Genomic DNA, 18,218 nt, shown 5'->3' with positions numbered 1-18,218 from the left:
CGTTGGGCTACCATTCTGAAGGTCTTCTTGGCATGGAAGTTAGTTGCCATTCTTAGCCAGCGTCTAGCGCGTCCGACCCCGAAACCTGCACGCCGCTTTTTGCATATATAACTGCAGTTTTTGGCTGAATGCGGCGCGGCAAGACGACGCTTCGAACATTCGACCCCTTATGCGTTCTGTTTTAGCTTCTTTCTGAAGAAATGTAAGAGGTTGGCGTGGTTGTCACGTCGCAAATGGATCGCTCTTGCTGCCACAGTGCGCTGTCCAGTCAGCGTAGCCATGATGATGGTAGCAGCAGTAGACATTCGTTTTGTCGCGTGCGTGACCGCCACTCGCTCCGGCTGATGTCAGGCTGTGGTTTTATAGCAATGTTTGTTTTTGTTTTGCTAAATTTTGTTGATATAGTTAGCTCAAACGCTTGATAACTTGGCTGCATGGTTTTTCCTTCTCGTTGACTCGAATGTGTGCGGACCGAATGTGTGGCACTAGCACTAGCTGTAAATGTAAAACGTGGACAAGCATGGGACCGGCAGTAATACGAGCAGAACCGGCAAACGGACAACGACGATGTCACATATTGTTGATCATGATCATGATGATGCTGGTAATGATGATTTATTATTTAGGCTGGGTCAAGTAGCATGTGGTTGCGGCATGGTTACTTGCAGAGCTGCCGTCAGTGCTTAATGTCTAGTCAGTCTCAGCGTCACTACCGTATCACTTGTACTTAATCCGAACGCTACTTGCAGTCGTTGTTGTTGTTGTTGTCCCACTAGAAAATGGCGACGATCGCGTCGCCGGCAATGGTTGTACGGCGTATGGCTGTATGAAACTGAAACAAAACTATAGGTCCTGGCAAGCTGGCATCTTGCGAAGCCATTCTAAGGTAGATTCGTTTTTGGTCACCTAAGCTGGGGACGACTGGCAGAACCACGCGGTCTGTTATTGCCAGTGCTGCTGATATCGTTAATGTACGTGTATGTTTACGGCTGTTGCTGTGCGAATCAAACAGTTTAACAATTATAATCGCCCACCCCACTAGAGTAGTTTTGGTAGAGTCGCCATTCCTAAAAGTTTAGTGGATTATTTACGTAGATAGGTAGTAGTACTACGTTTTAATAGGTGCTACTCTTTGTTTCAACGAAAAACCTGTAGTTTACGATATGCACAACCTAGTCAATTGTTAACCTGTTTTATGTGTATATTAGTAAATATGTTGGCTGTTGCGTTCAAGGAAAATCGCTTCGAGTAAAAACAAACTTTTGGCTATCTGGTATAAATGTACCACCTTCATACCAGTAATGGCACTGAGGTGATATTAGGGTAATATTAGGGTGTACTTATTGGAGTGATATGAAGGTAACATTGGGGTAATTATCGAGTGATGTTAGGGTAACCACTGGGACGGTATTGGGGTAATATTAGGGTAATTGTCAAGGTGATATTGGGATGATTTTTTTTAAAAATGGTATTGGGGTAATATTAGAAGTATTAATTGGATAATATTAGGGTAACAGTAGGGGTAATTATCGAGTGGTATTAGAGTAACTACTGGGATGATATCGGGGTAATTACCGAGTGGTATTAGAGTAACTACTGGGATGATATCAGGGTAATTACCGGCGAGATTAGGGTAATATTAAAATAACGTTAGAGTAGTATTAGGATAATCTTTGGAGTGATATGAGGGTAACAACTAGGATGGTGTTAGCGTAACCATCGGATAATATCAGGGTAATGCTAGGGTGATTACCGGTGTGATATTAGGGTAATTATTTGAATCATTAGTGTAATTATTCTGTGTTATTAAGGTAATAGCAGAGTAATGATTAATATTAAGGTCATATTGGCTAATTTTAGGGTTATTCCAAGGTTATACTAAAGTAATTATTAGGGTGATATCAGGGTAACCATTGCATAAGATTAGGGTAGTATTAGAGAGGGTAACATAAGGCTAAACAATTTTTTTGAAAAAAGTGCGTAAGTGACTGGCTAAAGCGAGTGTATAATTTCTGTTATCAAAAGTACTGTTGGACAGTGCTTTCATTTCGTGGTAAACGTTTGTAAACAACTTAAATACCTAATGTGCTTTCGGAAATGGCCGCGTTCTATTCTAAATGCCAAGAAAAGCTTCGCTGAAATAGCTTATACTTCACCGATCAAAAAATGCTTTTGCCTTGACCTATGAGGCTACCAGCGATTTTCTGCCGGTTATGTTTCGCCGATTATTAAATGGGCTTATAGTCTTACCAAACCAATTAAATAAATGCATTTAAGCTGACAGACTCCTACAAAATTGAAAAGCTGTACTTAAATAATACGGTTATGTCACAGAGGTAATCTCATATCTTGTTTGCTTAAACGCTTCGTTATCGTTCTCATCTGACCTACGTCTCTTCTTTGGATCAAAATACAATGCTGTCTATTCAATATGGCACGCGCCCAAAAGACATATCGGGACGGTTGGGTTTCGAGATACGGCAGTTTGACCTTGTATTTGTCACACTTATTTAGACGAAAGGACAGCGAACGCTTGAATAGGATACCGATATAGATATTTTTAAATATTTTGATACAGATGATATAGAATGCGCTCCGAGTGTCGAGCAAATTCTACGAGCGCCCGATGCTACGTTGTTGATGATGTTTATTTACAACTTCGTGTGTCATATACAGAGATTTTTAGTGCTGTTTCCAATTGCATACATGCCATCAAATAGCCAAAAAGGACCACTCACTCAAAAACAAAAAAAAGCAATAAAATACGCACAACAAATACGGTTCATAATTATTTTTTTGAGAATCATCATTTACCAGGCGAATGACATCTACTTTATATCAACATCACTATATATATATATAAAATGAGGAAGAGTAGGCTTAAAGTGAAGGCAGATTTAAGTCTAAAGCCTAAAATACATTGTTTTAAAGAGGAAAGTAGGTCTGCGCTTAATACAGATACTCCTTGCTCTGTAGGCCTGTTGTTCCACAACATTACTGTTTCACAATAGTATACTTTAAAATACTTCAGTTATCTATGCATAGACATAAATGTTTCATGGTTACTAAGTTTTGTGTTAGCTAGGAACCTTTGGGTAACCGACAAGACAGGTGAGTATCAAACCCTGACAAGCGTCGAAGTAGGCCAGTCAACTCACACCCTGATAATTCCTGGAGTGAATGCTGCAAGCCACAGATCCAAACCGAATTTGAAGCTTTAAAGTTTCCTCAGCGAATCCGAGTGTAAACTTGGTCACGTGAAGTATTCCGCTATTGCAAACGCATTGCTACCCACCCTCCGATTTTCGACCACGGCGAGGGTTGTCACATAAAGGTTCTTTGTGACAATGTGGTCGCCCCTGCAAGGCCTCTCTGATTCCCATTCCTGCCAAGCAACGGTTCTTCGAACTTTTGACCAGTTACACATTTTGTTAGTTGAGCGGTAGGGGTGACTGGCTGCGTGGGTGAGGTGGAATAGCCTTAAATCTTTTGCGCCAGGGTTGCGTAGATTCTAGCCTTTGTTCCGCCCAAGTTTAGGTAGCGAAAAATCGATATAAACCGTCTTTGTACGGGCGCGCTACCGAAAATCTCCTATCCTTGAACAGCTCTAACCTAAGAGTGTATTTCCTTAACCCCTTCTCCCCCCCTCAAAAGTTTCGTTATCCTGACCTAGAGTTTGCCCAGTTTATTCGCAATGTCGTGTACACACGAGATGTCCTAACAAGTCTACCGATAATGGTTTCTTCAAGCTTCGTTTATTGAGTGGAATTACGTTGCTCGCGGAAATACATATCGGATTGTTCTGTCACCTTCTGGTCATACACTGCTTTACCCAATAAGGATAACGTATCTACTTCTTTGTCTAGTGTGAGTTATGGTACTATTTTATTTGTAAATTACAAGGTGTCAATTAGTTGTTAAACAAGAAAATTTTATGAGGAATAACCCGGCCATTTACGTATTCATTTAAATGTGTCCGCTATATTCCGCATGCCATGTGTACTTTACAGTATTCTGTGAAATAAGCTTCTTCACGCCTCACAAATGAAATCAATATGTATTTTGCTCTTTCACGTGTTCCGTAAAGATAATGGGTACACCAAAGATCAACCCAATTTTATTGCAAAAACCCAAAAATTCTAGTTTCACTACTGATACCTGCTCTAAATTAGTTGTTGGTAGGTTTCAATAATCCGCGTTGCTTATCGTATGCATATCGTATGCAATATCTCATACTAGGTTCTAGGTTACGATTACATGATGGTAATCGGCACTTTGCTCCGGGAGTGACCTGCAGCCAATGAGGGCTAGAGATGATGACTTCTAGCTAGAAATAGGTTTAGAGTATTGCTGCTCATATATATAGAACCTGTAACCAAATAGGCTCTGTTTTTTCGAAAAGTAAGGTAAGAAAAATCTGTTTTAATCATGTTTCATTGACGTAACTTGTTTAATTTAATTGTGTTGTCATTATATTTGTATTTTAATACATTTCATTTATTGAGGCTGTCTATTAAAGATAATACGACTTATATAGGTTGTATGGCTGTTTTGCTTTAGCAGGACCATGGGGAATCATGACTCAGGAATACCAGACAGATTGACTGACTTCTGAAAAAAGAAACATTCAAATTTAATTGTAGCCCATGTTGTGTCTACTATTTTGGGATACTACAATGATTGGCTGAAGTCATTTCTCAAGTTCGTTCAATGTAACGTAGATCGCTCCTACCAGCAAGATGAAACATTTGGCACAATGTTATTAGTGTTTACTACTATTATATATCATTATTAAATGGATTTTGTTAAATCTCCGTCATCAAAAATCAGTCTAGACTGGAAACATATTCATATTTTTAATGGCATCTTTGTATGTGCTCAATTCAAAAATGAAACCATAATCATATATCAGATATTTTATAGTGCTTGAATAGGCTGTGGTTTGATAACACGTGCACGCATTACCATATATGCTTCTTTGAACCTCGACATTTTAATAGCGACGTATGAACATTCTCAAAGATAAATCAGAGATCTATTGAAACGACTGGTTTCCATGCAGTTTTCAGGCTTTTATCTGACTGGCTCCCGTTTTTCCATAGAAAAGACATACTACTCAACTTTATTTTGAAATATTTCTGTTGATACAAATTTTACAGGAATGAAACTTGAGGGTGAACTATTCGCCCAATGGCAAGAGATAAAATAATATCGAAAAGACGTGGTGCAGATACATTTGGCATTAGACAGGTTTATTCGAACACGAGCAAGGGTTCGAACAGGGACAAACTAAAGGAGACAGTTTGGGTTTGGGCTAGACGGTTATAGGGTATGAACGCTAAGACCTTTTCTAATCTCTGCCACGGACCTCAGCCTTTGGGGTTAGGCTGAAGCGACGAAGCTCCGAACAAACCACCACGTACTACTCTGTGTCAGTTTCCCAAAAAGTGAATTTCAGACCCCGGGAAGCGATCCACCAGCCGCACCGTCACGAAACTTCATACAACGCCGCTTCACAAACCTACGTTTTTGCCTTGACAAGCTTCCGGGCTGTGCGACACACATCGTGTGCTGACAAAAGCGTAAAGCTTCACAGGCTTTCGCCATTACTAGCAGTTTTTGGCCGTAGCAGTCGCTGCCGCTAGCCCGATGTGAGGGCACTCCGGGCTCTACGGTACCTCGCCCTTCAACTGGTCTGCTAACCTAGCGAAAAATGTCGTTAACCGCTTTTGAGTCCATGGTGGATCGGAAACACGGCAGCGAGTTGTTTGCTGTCACCATACGTAGAGACTCAAGTAGAGAGAGAGAGAGAGACGAAAAAGTATGCAGAAGCAGGACAGAAAAAATCAATATGCTATATATACGTTGCGCGCCTTTGAAAGGATAATAGGCGGTGTGAACGGCAACAGAAATATCAGACTAGTGCGTGTCTAGGTCGATGCCAATGACTCCGTTCAGGTTTCGGACCGTTTAAACAGTTCTGTCCGGCCAGGTTACGCTCTACAGCTGGTCAGGATATACTAAATAATGTATAGTCTGCGGCTGGCAATAAATGTTGTTCTTCTCAAGTGGACCTTGTGCACTTGGAAGAGACGGGTGCTCAGCGGTTGCAGGATCTGTGATGATCACCATGACATCTAGTGGCAAGCAAAAGGGTGACCACCAAATTGACGCTTAACTAATTCTGAATCGTGGGCAAGACTATAGCGATGGCTGTTTCGACCAGTGTCTAATTTAGAACATTCTTTTTTAAATTCTTCTGGACCAATCTCGTATTCCTGTCAGCAAGAATCGAATTGCTTGAATAGATCATCTCCGCTAAAAACGAAGAGGGCCTAAACGTGCGTTATATTTTTACTTATTTAAATATTTATTTGAATTTGGCATAGCTAAGACTCTTCTAACACAGAGGTTAACCTCCTTAAAAACTATGCAATATTTCTACACTGAGACCATGAGGTACTTGGTACACAATATATAATTACTTAACGGAATATATATTATATATATATATTAAATAAGCGTTCATGGAGCTGTTAACCTTGTTGTCAGCAGCTCTGCCTATAATTGAGCATGCTGCGAAACGTATGCAACGATAGCAACAAGTACAAATGCACGGTTACTGCGGATTGCAACAAAAATATTTTGGATAAAATTAATTAAAAAAAAAAAAAGAAAATAAACAAATAATTATCGCTTTGCGAAAGCAATCCGTATTCTTAGCGAAACACGTTTCCTTAGCTCGTGAATGCCGATATAAGAGACGATGTTTTGCTGCACTGAGATGAAAATTATGGACAAGCATCAGATGGTCGTTAGATTTTTCAATGGTTGTAAAACGTTATCACGTTGGAGAATCGGCATTAACTAGCTTGTCAAGTCGCCTTATTTGGTGTGCTTCTTGATTTTCTATAACGTTTAATTTACAATATGTACTGTTCGACACAGACGCGGATCGATGTAGCGACGCATTTACTGTTGTTATAGTCATATGATCTTTTTACGCGGATGTTACACGCCTTGCTACAAGTGATACTGTTGCTAGCCTTATAACAACGGAAAGTTACGCTGTACACGTCCGAGGTTCCGTTGCTCTACAGATCCTTTATCGGCTGATGTTTAAGTCCGAATGTGCGAATTGCCGTTCAGAAGAAAAAATCGATGCTGATACGATCGAAGTAAACGCGTTTTCGTGTTCCCGCAATCAATTAGGGCGAGACTTGAACAAAATACTCTGAGAAAGGTGTCCAATTGTAGATCTGCATTTAGAAAAACACAGGAATGTTTAGCCATGGGATAAAGTGATGAAAAAACAAAATAGGTTCTTTAGAAAGCACGCCCCATGTCCATAATTATAGCGCGTATATGTATACAAATACGAGACGTCGCGTTATCACTATAGTGTTATGTAGACGTTCGCTCGGATCAACTGATAATCAAGCTTGACTGAAATTCATTATAAAATATGCACATGCTTCTAGAAGGGGTAAACGCTTTTCAGGTCCCGGCTTCGGATTTACTTTTGGTTTTTTCTTTTTCTTCGTTACTGAGCGTCTCAATGAATGCGTTTCTTTACAGTGTAACAATTAAGAGAAACACTTAAATAACACAGTTGAGGTGAATAGTTAGATTCGGTCTGAGACACCTGTTTTTACCGACATTTTAACCTAAGTCCGAAAAGTGCTATTCTAAACAATAAATATCACAGCGGGAAGGATCAAGTCGCATTTAACTGTTTGTCGTTACAACTAAAACCTATAAAAAGTACCTGAGGTAACACGCACGAGACGCTACAGTCGAAAATTCAAAATGGAGACGAACCCAAAGCCTACTCATAACGTTTTCAGTTACATTGAACTTGTCGAAGTTTATGTGCCTGCTTTCGAAAAATGAAGCCGGCTTCAAAGGCAATTAGCACAAACAACTACAATGGCTCAATTTGTTTTAAACGATTCGATCGAAGTTTGCCAAAAATTAAATTGTCCTTCTATTATCTTAGAGGTTTCCATGTCCGCATGTCAAAAACGGTAGTTTTTCTAACATCTAAATAGGTTGCATGCATTGGATCGTTTACTTTTTCAATATAACGTCTCCTCAAGCGATGATTGGCTCAATATAATTTGATGCATAATCGAGCTAAGGAAAACTAACACACACACAAATAGAATCTTTGCCGCAACGAAAACATGAACAAACAACATTTTAAACACATCGAGAAGCAATTGGAAATCTGTTTACGGTAGCGAAACGGGAAATGTGTGAGACTTGTTTGTAAAATCTAACAAGCACCGTTCATGGACGTTTTTTTTACAAAGATCTCATAGACGAAATAGCTAGGTAACAACCGTTGAAGCTTAGTAAGCCTGTCGGACGTCATAGCGCGTCAATGACAAAGTCCCTCTACTAGTGAAATCATCGAATGGATCTACCAGTTGAAGCACTCATAGAGACGCTCTAACTTTTCACACACGAAACAGACGCACGAAAACCCAGCTAACCCGCAAAAAATTGATTCCGTTAAACTAATAAACGTTACCGCCCGTTACCGAAAGCACCCCACGATAATTTTGCTCATACTTGTTCATCACCGCGAAAACGAGACTTGTATCGACTCTACGATTTGCAACCAACATTTTTCATTGATTGATCATAAATTTTCTGCTTATTTTTTTTTTCAAGTAAGTCCGTATCCTTCCACGCACGTTCATTCAAAGTCTTTGAGTTGACCTGACAGGGTCGCTGGCGGACACGTAGGGGTGCTCTCTCAGCGACGGTGCACCTACACACACAGACATAGTATGTTTATGTATAAGAATAGTTATGCATCTCTTTGGTCAATGTGTTCAACAAAATATATTGTACGTACATTACATTGCTCAGAATTTATTGTTTCTCTAAGCAATTGCCAGTCACTAACATCCATCGTGCGGGACCGCGTATTGTATTGTATATATAACCTGTATGGATATGCATGTGTGTGTTTTCGATATTAAACAACAGATCGACACCGACGGTAACACCAATAAGCTATTGGGCACGCGAAAGAACAACGAACGTTTATACCGTCTCAAACACCCACCAACGAAACGTACCAGCGGGGGAATGGCTGCCAGCTCGGTGACGTCGCTGACCAAGCCGACGCTGAGACATGGCTGACACCCATGACTGCAGGAGATTATGGTGTCGATGGCACGCTAAGATGCCAGCAGCATTGGCGGCTGTGGCCAGGATCGAAGTAAAGTGCCTGCTGTCTACGCATATAAATGCCTGTTGTGTTATGATGCCAAGCTGCCACCCACGCAGAGATGGCGAACTCAATGAAATTACCGCGAGTTACCCATGATCCCCAACGTGAAGCGGTATGAAGGGATCATGACAGACAACATAATATAAATGTGCTAAACGTTCTACAGCGTAACGATCGCGTCTTCCTTTCGTTTGCCATATACACTAGGATTTGCTAATTGGGAGCTTCGTAGGTAGGATTCGTGCTTGATCGGCCGTCAATCAATGGCGATGATCTTCAACTTGTTTATCAAATGCTTCCAAAAAGACAATAGCAATGACCACCACAGCAAAGCCACGTACTATAGCTTACGTCCATCCATCTGCACCGTATGTTTGGCTCAAGTGTAAACTTATCTAGATTAGTTAGATGCGAGAGGAAACGCGCACGATAAGCTTCTCACGCACGGTAGCCATTGTGAACGTCGCAATACGATCAGTGTTAAACAGACCGGAATATTTTTTCTGGAAAAACGCGTTTTTCCGATGGTAGTCACTAACGTGTATACGGATTAAGGTGTCCAGAAAATGCATTGTAAAACAAGACTAACAAGCGGTCACTGAGCAAAGTTCTTATAGTTTGCCTATCATTGAGTGAAATTCTCAATAATCCATACAAACTATAAGAGTTACTGCAAACCTATGATCGTTGCACATCACTGTTTATACACATAGCCGCTTTTAGAATTACTAGTAGAATAGCAACGTTTAATTCCCATAGATTTTTTTATTTCCCATAGTGAACCATAGATTTATTTATTGGTGAAAGAGAACAAATCTAAATGTCAGTGTATTGTGGATACCGATTGCGAACCAATTTTCAAAAATCTTCTCTAATAGCTTACGAAACAAGCGGGTGCATATGTTTTCCTTTTTGGAGGTGGCCAAGTGCTTTGCTGAACCCTTACACGGCTTGGCAGACAGGACTAGGTACCGTCCCGGTTTGAGCTGCGCATGCTACACATACCATGCAATTCGTGTGAGATGTAATGACAAAGAAGAGTTGCATCGTCCGCTTGAACTATCTTAAATGTACAAGCACAAAAACCTTAACACTAATAGATGTATCTGTCTGGCAAGAATAGGAATGTATTGATAGGCCGAATGGGACCACGCAGCATCCTGGGATTTTTTCCATGAAGTCACAAGCCGCGTATTTCTTCAACAAATGCCTATTTTCCATGTGTTCAGTTATCACTTATATATATTTATCTGTATCTTTGCATATCTACAAGTACTCGTCAGTCGCAAACCGGTCCTTTTATGTGTTACGAAAAAAAACTTTCTATCAGTACGCATTCACTGGTACGCTAGATAGGCCTACGCCTTTATAGATACGAGCAGCTGCTTGGTAGCGCAAGCTTAAAACACATATTAAACAATAACTTACCACCTACACATTGATGTGTCTCGCGACAGGTATAGGCTTCTGCGAATCGTTTCGATTTATCTTAGCCAGAAACAAGTGTTCGACGACAAAAGATACGAATCGACGGAAATAACGAGCGGTCGCATTTGGGCGCCAGACTAGCTGCGGCTACTTGTCGTCTGCTAGTGTGTGACCGCTCAAAGGCACGACGAATATTTACAAGAGTTCCTTCATCCCACAATTGGATTAGAAATAATCAGATTAAATTCAAATGAGTAAGAAAGAAGAAAAGACTATCTGTCGTGCGTCGATTGAGTTCGTCGAAGTAGCTGTATTTAAAGCAACTTTACTGTCAACTCAAATAAAGAGCGCGTTTCTCAAGACCAGCTGCATTAGGTGGAGATTCAAAGAGGTAAGCTTGGAATTTATCTAAAAAAAAAGAAAAGAAGCTAACATTTTCTGGCACTTCTGCTTATGCTACGCAGAGCAGAAGTGTCAGAAAATGTTATAATATAAAAACAAAGGCTATATGCTCCGTCTTTTACGAAGAACCTCATTCGATTTCGATCAAGCTACTGAACGTGCGTATCGATCTAAAACATAGGCTGAAAGGAGTCGCCAAAAGATCGTAGAATATAGTATAAGGGGATCGATGAGTTTGTTAATTTACCGCTACAGCATTTAGACTTATTTGCTTGGCAATTTGAAATGAACACCCATAGACACCGAGTGTTTCTGTAATAACTGTTATTCACCCATTATATAAGTGGGTTTTTAAAAGGTATCTCGCATCTCCTAACGGTACACCCATTGGATTGCTTTCGCTATAGCCTTTATTAGTGTTGATACCAGTCGACCGCAGCAATATTCATCGTAAGTCTACAGATCACCTGTTCACCGATCCAGCAACGCTTCGCTACAAAATGGGTAGCTGTCACGTACTTAGACGTGAATCTATTTACAACAGCAATCTGGCCACTTGCCATAATGTTCACCTGGCTGGCTGGCTGTCTCTGGGGAAATCGTATTTCGACCAAGACTAACGAGTTGCATAAATATGTGTATGGCATCTACGAACCATTTTTCGCGGTCCGGCCGTAGAAGATTATTTCACGCAAAAAAACTAGACAGCGTATAACTCATGAGTGATGCAGTGGATAAGCGTAACACTGTCAAAAACCAGTGTAAACAAATCAACAACAGAAGAAAAAAAAACGAAATCGAAGAGGGACGACGGCAGTGCCAACAGAAAACGTCGGCCAAAAGTCAATGCATGGAAACCCCCTTTCGCCCTGAAAACTCCATTCAGTGGCGTCGCAGTCCACGCGTTGAATTGCTTCTTCTTACGATAGCTATCAATTTTGCCAAGCAAAAGCATCGAGTGAACAGTATCATAATAACATTGGACATTTTTTTGCATCCTATATATTCGGTGCAAAAAAAGAAAAACAGCGAAGATCATGCACAGAATATGCAATAAACGAAATAAAAAAAGGTATATATATATATATATATATATATATATATATATATAGGACACGAGCGTATGTATAATTTAGTGCGTAATCATCATAGGAAAACGAGGAAACAAAAAAGGTTTACGTGAAATAAGGTGAGATTAACTCCTGCGTGGTTTGATGACACGGATATACGTCATGTTACTAGAAAACGCTTCAGGCAAAAACCAGAAAGGTTCTTGTGCAAAGCAAAAAAGTAGTCGGCGATTATCAGACATATAGCAGCCCTGATTGGGAATTGAAATCTATGAAGAAATGGGGCGCCTCTCGGCTGAACGTTAGCCTACGCGTACTTCCATATTTCATGCATCAGATAAACTCAAAATAAGAGATTTTTTTTTATAATAAAAGCAAGTGAAATCTAAATCGAAATTGTAGAACTTACGTAAACTCAAAATGTACCGTAATAGATCAAACGGCATGATCCCTTGATCTAAGACTGGTGTCGTTATTCTATAGCATGAGTCGTCGGGACGTTTTTAACGCACTTTAATAGATTAGTCATTCTCAAAAAAAAAATTTAATTTAAATAAAATTATTTAATAACGTGAACATACAATACGTTGTTTTCCAGTTGCGCTAGAAAGTTATCAAATAAGGACCACAAACATTACGATAACGAGTATGTATGTAAGTAGTAGATAGATGCAACCCATTTCTTCTTCATAAGCTTCTTGGGATACTTACTACTTTATTGTTATTGCTATTGAATGCGGTACTAGTAACATATAGCAAAGTATTTTACGCAGTGTCGTACATAGGCAAGAATATTCCTCGATGGAAAATGCCGCAGTAATAATGCTAACCTGTTTTATATATAGTATTCAGTCGTTTCATAGTATTTCACGCCTCTATATAAATTTATTTCCCTAATAAACTAATACTGTTAGGAATAGTACTGTTAAAATTTATTAGTAGCTTTACAGATGGATTCTCCCTTTGCTCACTAAAGAGCGCATAGCGTCAATAAGCTCTAGTGGTATCCTTGTTAATGTAGTTTAATATAGTGAAACATATACTAGCCCATTGTACAGTTATTCTATAGTTGGTAGCTTTTTTCTAGAGTAGACTTCACTCCTCACCGTGCACGACGGACAGTATCCAAGCTGACCTTTATCGACCCGTTTCCTGGGCACCTACGCCCTTCTAGCGGTAATGATGGCCGATTTGTTTCCATGTCAGCCTTTAATTTACTGCTGTGCCACACGGCCTTCCCGCGGCCCGCTGTACTAGCTGTCTCCCAGCTGTCCTTTCGCCTACAAGGCACAAGTAAGGCCTCATCGGCGATATGGACCGGAAGAAGTGCCGTTCAATTCGGAAACTGAGGCACGACGCAGCGGAAGCGGCCATGTCGCCCCTGCGGCGCCATAAGTCATTACCCGAAAGCGAAGAAATCGTCGACGCTCAGCCACCGGTGACACCGGTTACACTCACCGTAATCTTTTTTCACTGCAGTTCAGCGACGCGACTTGATACAGCAAGCGTAACAGCAAAAAATATCTCGGTAACGAGCTTGCGAGAACTGGTCATCTGGGACAGTGCGAGTAGACCAGTAAGTAAGCTTGATTTTTTGGTTTAGGTATCCCATATAAGACTAGAACGTAACATGTGAAAGGTGAGCTAACAGTTCAACAAGGACTAGAAACGTATGAATTGGCCGTTTGCATCTATTTCGCACCGTTACGTGCTAAACACTATGTTAATTATAAAATTATATCATCCTGTTATCTGCTTTAGATTATAAAGTTAAGTTTACTTAAGCATAATCTCTCTAATCAGTTGATTGACAACGGTTGCATTCGGCAGCTTATAACCAGTTGGCCTGGTTCGAACTACAATGGCTGAGTGAACTTCCGTAATTTCCCTAAGCGCGAAATTGCTTATCGAAATGCTTGTAAGTTGTAACTGTAATCTTCAAGGTGCATCTAGGTAGTCATTATATTTATGGCTGTTGCAACGCAAATAATCCCAACTTTTTTTTTTATTTACCAATAAAAATTTACGTTTGACAAAAATCTTCATCCCTTGCTGTGACCAATCGGCACTAATGCCAACGTATCTTATCTACGTTCCGGGCGAGTACCAGCGTTTATAGAAAATGCTATGGCAGAGCGCGTGAACGGTATGCCTTTATGTCGAATTGTTACAATATCAGCATAATAATGGCTTTATCCAGCCAATCTTAGAGATCGATTTTTAAAAATATTGCAGTAATAAACTTAGACGTGGCCGTAGTCAGAATTCGTCGTGATTTATTATGTAAGGCTTGCATGTATGCATCTATTCTTGTTACCTGCCCAGTTGTTGATCCAAATCCTTGATTTTCTGTATTTAGACAAAGTGTGGTTACATTTTCCATTGCAACAGTTAAAAATCTTCTGCGAAGTTTCCGATTGAAGGCGACACGGAGAGGAAAGAAAATCTCGAATGTTCTTTTATTAAATTAAATTGCGTGTTTGTAATATCGCTAATTAACGGTATAACAAGTAAAACTCTATAGCAATATTAGACCAGATACAAGTTCGTGTGGAGTCACAATTATCAAGGTCGAAAAAACGTGTTTTTTTAGATTTTAGACTTCTCAAACAGCTACTGTCGCACAACATTGGCATCCAGTTAGTGTACATACTAATGGATGCGTCTCTAATAGGCAACATGTTCCTGTAAATTAAATTTCATTGAGATTTGTTCTCACCGCACTTCCCATGCAAAATAGACGAACGCTTTCGGACCTCCTATAAATAATTTGTTTACTGGTAGTCTGGGTGATATATGTATTGTGCAGAGACGGGTCGGATTTGATCCAAGAAGAGGCAAGTGATATAGCAAAGTATCCTATTTTCTCTATTGCTATTCAACTATTTTTATGTTAGGAAAAGCTGCATCGATCTTTTTGACACTGATTTTATTGTTTTGCTTAATATAGCTTAGATTGCAGACAGTCAAATGCATGATATGATGAGTATGTTTAGTTACAAAGCGCACGTAACATAGACAGCTTTGCCGGTTTCCAATGCGAGCGTGTGATTCGGCCAGCCAACTACCGAGGTAGATGCACTCAAACTCGCCATAGAACGTGAACGATCAAGCTGGACACGCTCTTCTTCTTTTCGTTGTACACTGGATAGTGTGCTTTTGAAGAATTAGAATAGGCCAATAACCCGGCCGGTCTTTGTGTCAAGATCGATGTCGTAGATTGCCGGTCGGGTGTTTAGTCCCGTCATGGTCATGATGTCACCTGATAACGCATACAAGAAGCCAGCGCCTACACTGGCTCTAATGTCCCGCACTGGGAACTTGAAATCGACGGGGGCGCCTAAAAAGCTTTGATCATGAGAAAGTGATAGCTGCGTCTTTGAGATGCAGAGAGGTAAGTTACCGAAGCCCTGAGCTGTGTACAACTTAACTTTAGCCTTAGCCTTATCACTAAATTCGACACTTCCAGCACCATATATCTCACGGGCAATTCTCTCGAGCTTTTCCTCAATCGTTAACTCTAATGGATAGAGGAAGCGGAAGGAACCCTTCCAAGTCTCGCATGCATTAACAACGGATTTAGCTAGGTCTACTGCTCCTTCACCTCCTTCGGCCCAGTGATTGCATATAACTGCGGCAGCGGCTCCGTTACAAAGACACAGATTTCTCAGGAGCAGTAACTCTCGCTCAGTATCAAACTTGAATCTATTAATAGCAACAATTGCTGGTAGACCGAACTTGCCAATATTCTCTATATGTTTTTTGAGATTACAGAAACCCTTCTTAACAAGATCGAGGTTTTCCTGGGTGTACTCGTCAGGCAACGGGCTGCCTAGAGACACAATGCTCCCACCTCCGTGAGATTTTAGGGCTCGAATTGTCGCTACAATAACGACGGCATTGGGCGTTAAACCGGAATAACGGCACTTAATATTAAAAAACTTCTCCATTCCAAGATCAGCACCAAAGCCGCTCTCTGTGACAACGAAACCATTTGAGCCGACGAGCTTCAACGCAATCTTATCGGCAATAATTGACGAGCATCCGTGGGCAATGTTGGCGAAGGGTCCGCAATGAACGAACACAGGGGTTCCCTCAAGCGTCTGCATCAGCGTTGGCTTGAACGCTTCCTGAAGCAGCACGATCATTGGACCTGTACACGCGAGATCATCGGCAGTAACCGGCTCTCCTTTCAAATTCGACGCGATAACAATTTTTCCAAGGCGATCTTTAAGGTCATCTAGCGAGGTGGCCAAAGCCATAATGGCCATGACTTCACTAGCAGGTGTGATGTCAAACTGGCTCTTACGCGAGAATCTTTGCTCTAGTACGCCCTCACCGATTGTAATTTCACGAAGGAAGCGGTCAGACGTGTCGATCACACGGTTGAAGGTAATCGATTTGGGATCAATATTAAGGCGGGCAAATGATTCTCTTTCTTCAGGAGTAAGGTCATCAGGATTCGTCTTGTTGATACCGAGTTTCTTGAGCCTCTTCAGTTGAATCGGTGAAAACTCACGCTTTCCACCTTTACTAGGTACAAGTCTGTTGTAAAGGCCTTTATCACTTTGTGTCTTTTCATGGTAAATGCGGGTATCGATCTGCGCTGCAAGCAGGTTGTTGGCCGCGGTTATCGCGTGCATGTCGCCGGTGAGGTGGAGATTGAAATCTACCATTGGAATGACCTGGGAATACCCACCGCCAGCAGCACCGCCTTTAATGCCGAAAATTGGTCCCTGTGAGGGCTGTCGAAGGCAAGCAAATGTATTTCGGTTTAGGTGGGCTCCGAGGGCCTGACATAAACCCACTGTCGTGGTGGTCTTACCTTCGCCGAACGGTGTGGGCGTAATGCCCGTCACGAGTACATAGTAACCATCCTCTTGATCTCTCAGTCTGTCAAAAACGGAAAGATCCACCTTTGCTTTCTGTCTTCCATAGCAATCGTACTCGGCAGGCAACAGTGTAATCTCCTCGGCAAGCACATCAATGTTCTTTGGTACCTGTGCCAAAGCAATGTCAATATCACTTGGTACTGGAGTTACGCGCTCTATCGAAAGAGGTTTTAGGCTCCACATTCTACCTGGTGTTCCCATTCGGGTACCGCTCTGGAATACGTAAGCTATAAACTACTGAATAAAGGGGAACTAATAACAAACGCCTTCAATGCACAGTTTCTTGTAAAGTAGCACCGTTCCGTTCTTACGCAAACATCCCTAGGCCAGCAAGACCAGTCAACTGGTTGCGGGGCACTGCTAGCATGTACGCTACGCGCTGGAACATATCTATCTACATAATGTCTAATGACTGATTCAGCTGAGAGCGAGAATACCGCCAGATGGCTCTCGCCCGTGAAAATACGGTCGCCACTTAATTGGCTACAACGGCTATCAGCCAAACACTCAACGGCGACACTTGTATGCTTGGGCTTCGCTCTATTCCTTGCGTATACATCATGGTCTATATTGCTGGAGATCAGCTAGACTGGCTCGCTTTTACGCTACTCGGTATGACTAGCACTCACACTTATCAAGATAGAAAGCATCGTCTCTCTACATCGCAGCATGCGGGAAAATTGAGTTTAAGGATAAACGTTACTTCAAAAAGTTCAACAACAATACGCGCACGCAAAAGCGTGCCACTCTATTAGTCAATGGACAAGGCTAGCCAAAAGATCGTTTGATTAAAATAAGTAATAAACAACGTTTAAGTCATGCTGATTGGCGCGCATTTGATGGGACGGCCTTTGAAGGAGACAGAGTTTAAGAACACAGGATAAAACAGATACAAAATTTGTTTTCGTCAATTTCGCTTGATAAAGCGATCTTTGTGCCAGTCGGGTTTCATTGTACGAGTGATTAATATAGAAGAGTCCATAATAAAAAGGTGCGTTGAATATGGCTCTAGCTAGCTAATGGCACTAGAAGCCACGAGTAATAGTCATTGACAGGTCACCAGTGGACGTGAAAAACAATCTGTAGTGCGCTACTACTGTGTTTTCCCCAATACGATCAATATCAATCTTGATAACCCAGAATAGAATAATCTTGCACAGATCGAGATCTCCACATGGC

At 41.1% G+C, this 18,218-nt stretch overlaps 1 protein-coding gene and 2 long non-coding RNA genes across 4 annotated transcripts; 1 reads left to right on the top strand and 2 right to left on the bottom strand.

Annotated features, from left to right (window-relative positions):
• Positions 1-646: 646 nt before the first annotated feature.
• LOC147756598 (uncharacterized) lies at positions 647-9,418 on the top strand. Of its 2 annotated transcripts, XR_015322871.1 has the most exons (3): positions 647-971; positions 8,680-8,796; positions 9,001-9,418. It is a non-coding gene; the product is annotated as an uncharacterized LOC147756598 (long non-coding RNA). The 2 variants fall into 2 exon arrangements; XR_015322872.1 differs by lacking the exon at positions 8,680-8,796.
• LOC147756599 (uncharacterized) lies at positions 6,343-9,220 on the bottom strand. Its single transcript, XR_015322873.1, has 3 exons — positions 9,093-9,220; positions 8,578-8,779; positions 6,343-7,259 (listed from the first exon to the last, which is right to left on the bottom strand). It is a non-coding gene; the product is annotated as an uncharacterized LOC147756599 (long non-coding RNA).
• A 5,162-nt stretch (positions 9,419-14,580) lies between the features above and the next one.
• pug (pug C-1-tetrahydrofolate synthase, cytoplasmic) lies at positions 14,581-17,563 on the bottom strand. The gene has a single exon (XM_022795491.2). It carries the CDS (start codon positions 17,238-17,240, stop codon positions 15,315-15,317), a length of 1,926 nt encoding a protein of 641 aa, XP_022651226.1. The 5' UTR covers positions 17,241-17,563; the 3' UTR covers positions 14,581-15,314.
• Positions 17,564-18,218: the final 655 nt, after the last annotated feature.

The sequence above is a fragment of the Varroa destructor genome, unplaced genomic scaffold (genome assembly GCF_002443255.2).
Source record: "Varroa destructor unplaced genomic scaffold, Vdes_3.0 BEIS01000003.1, whole genome shotgun sequence".
Taxonomy (NCBI): Eukaryota; Metazoa; Arthropoda; class Arachnida; order Mesostigmata; family Varroidae; genus Varroa; species Varroa destructor.
The sequence above is the reverse complement of the archived record's forward strand: the minus strand, read 5'-3'. Positions and strand labels throughout refer to the sequence as shown.

Excerpts from the sequence above, each read along its gene's own strand:
- pug (XM_022795491.2), bottom strand. The coding sequence starts at position 17,240 with ATGGGAACACCAGGTAGAATGTGGAGCCTAAAACCTCTTTCGATAGAG.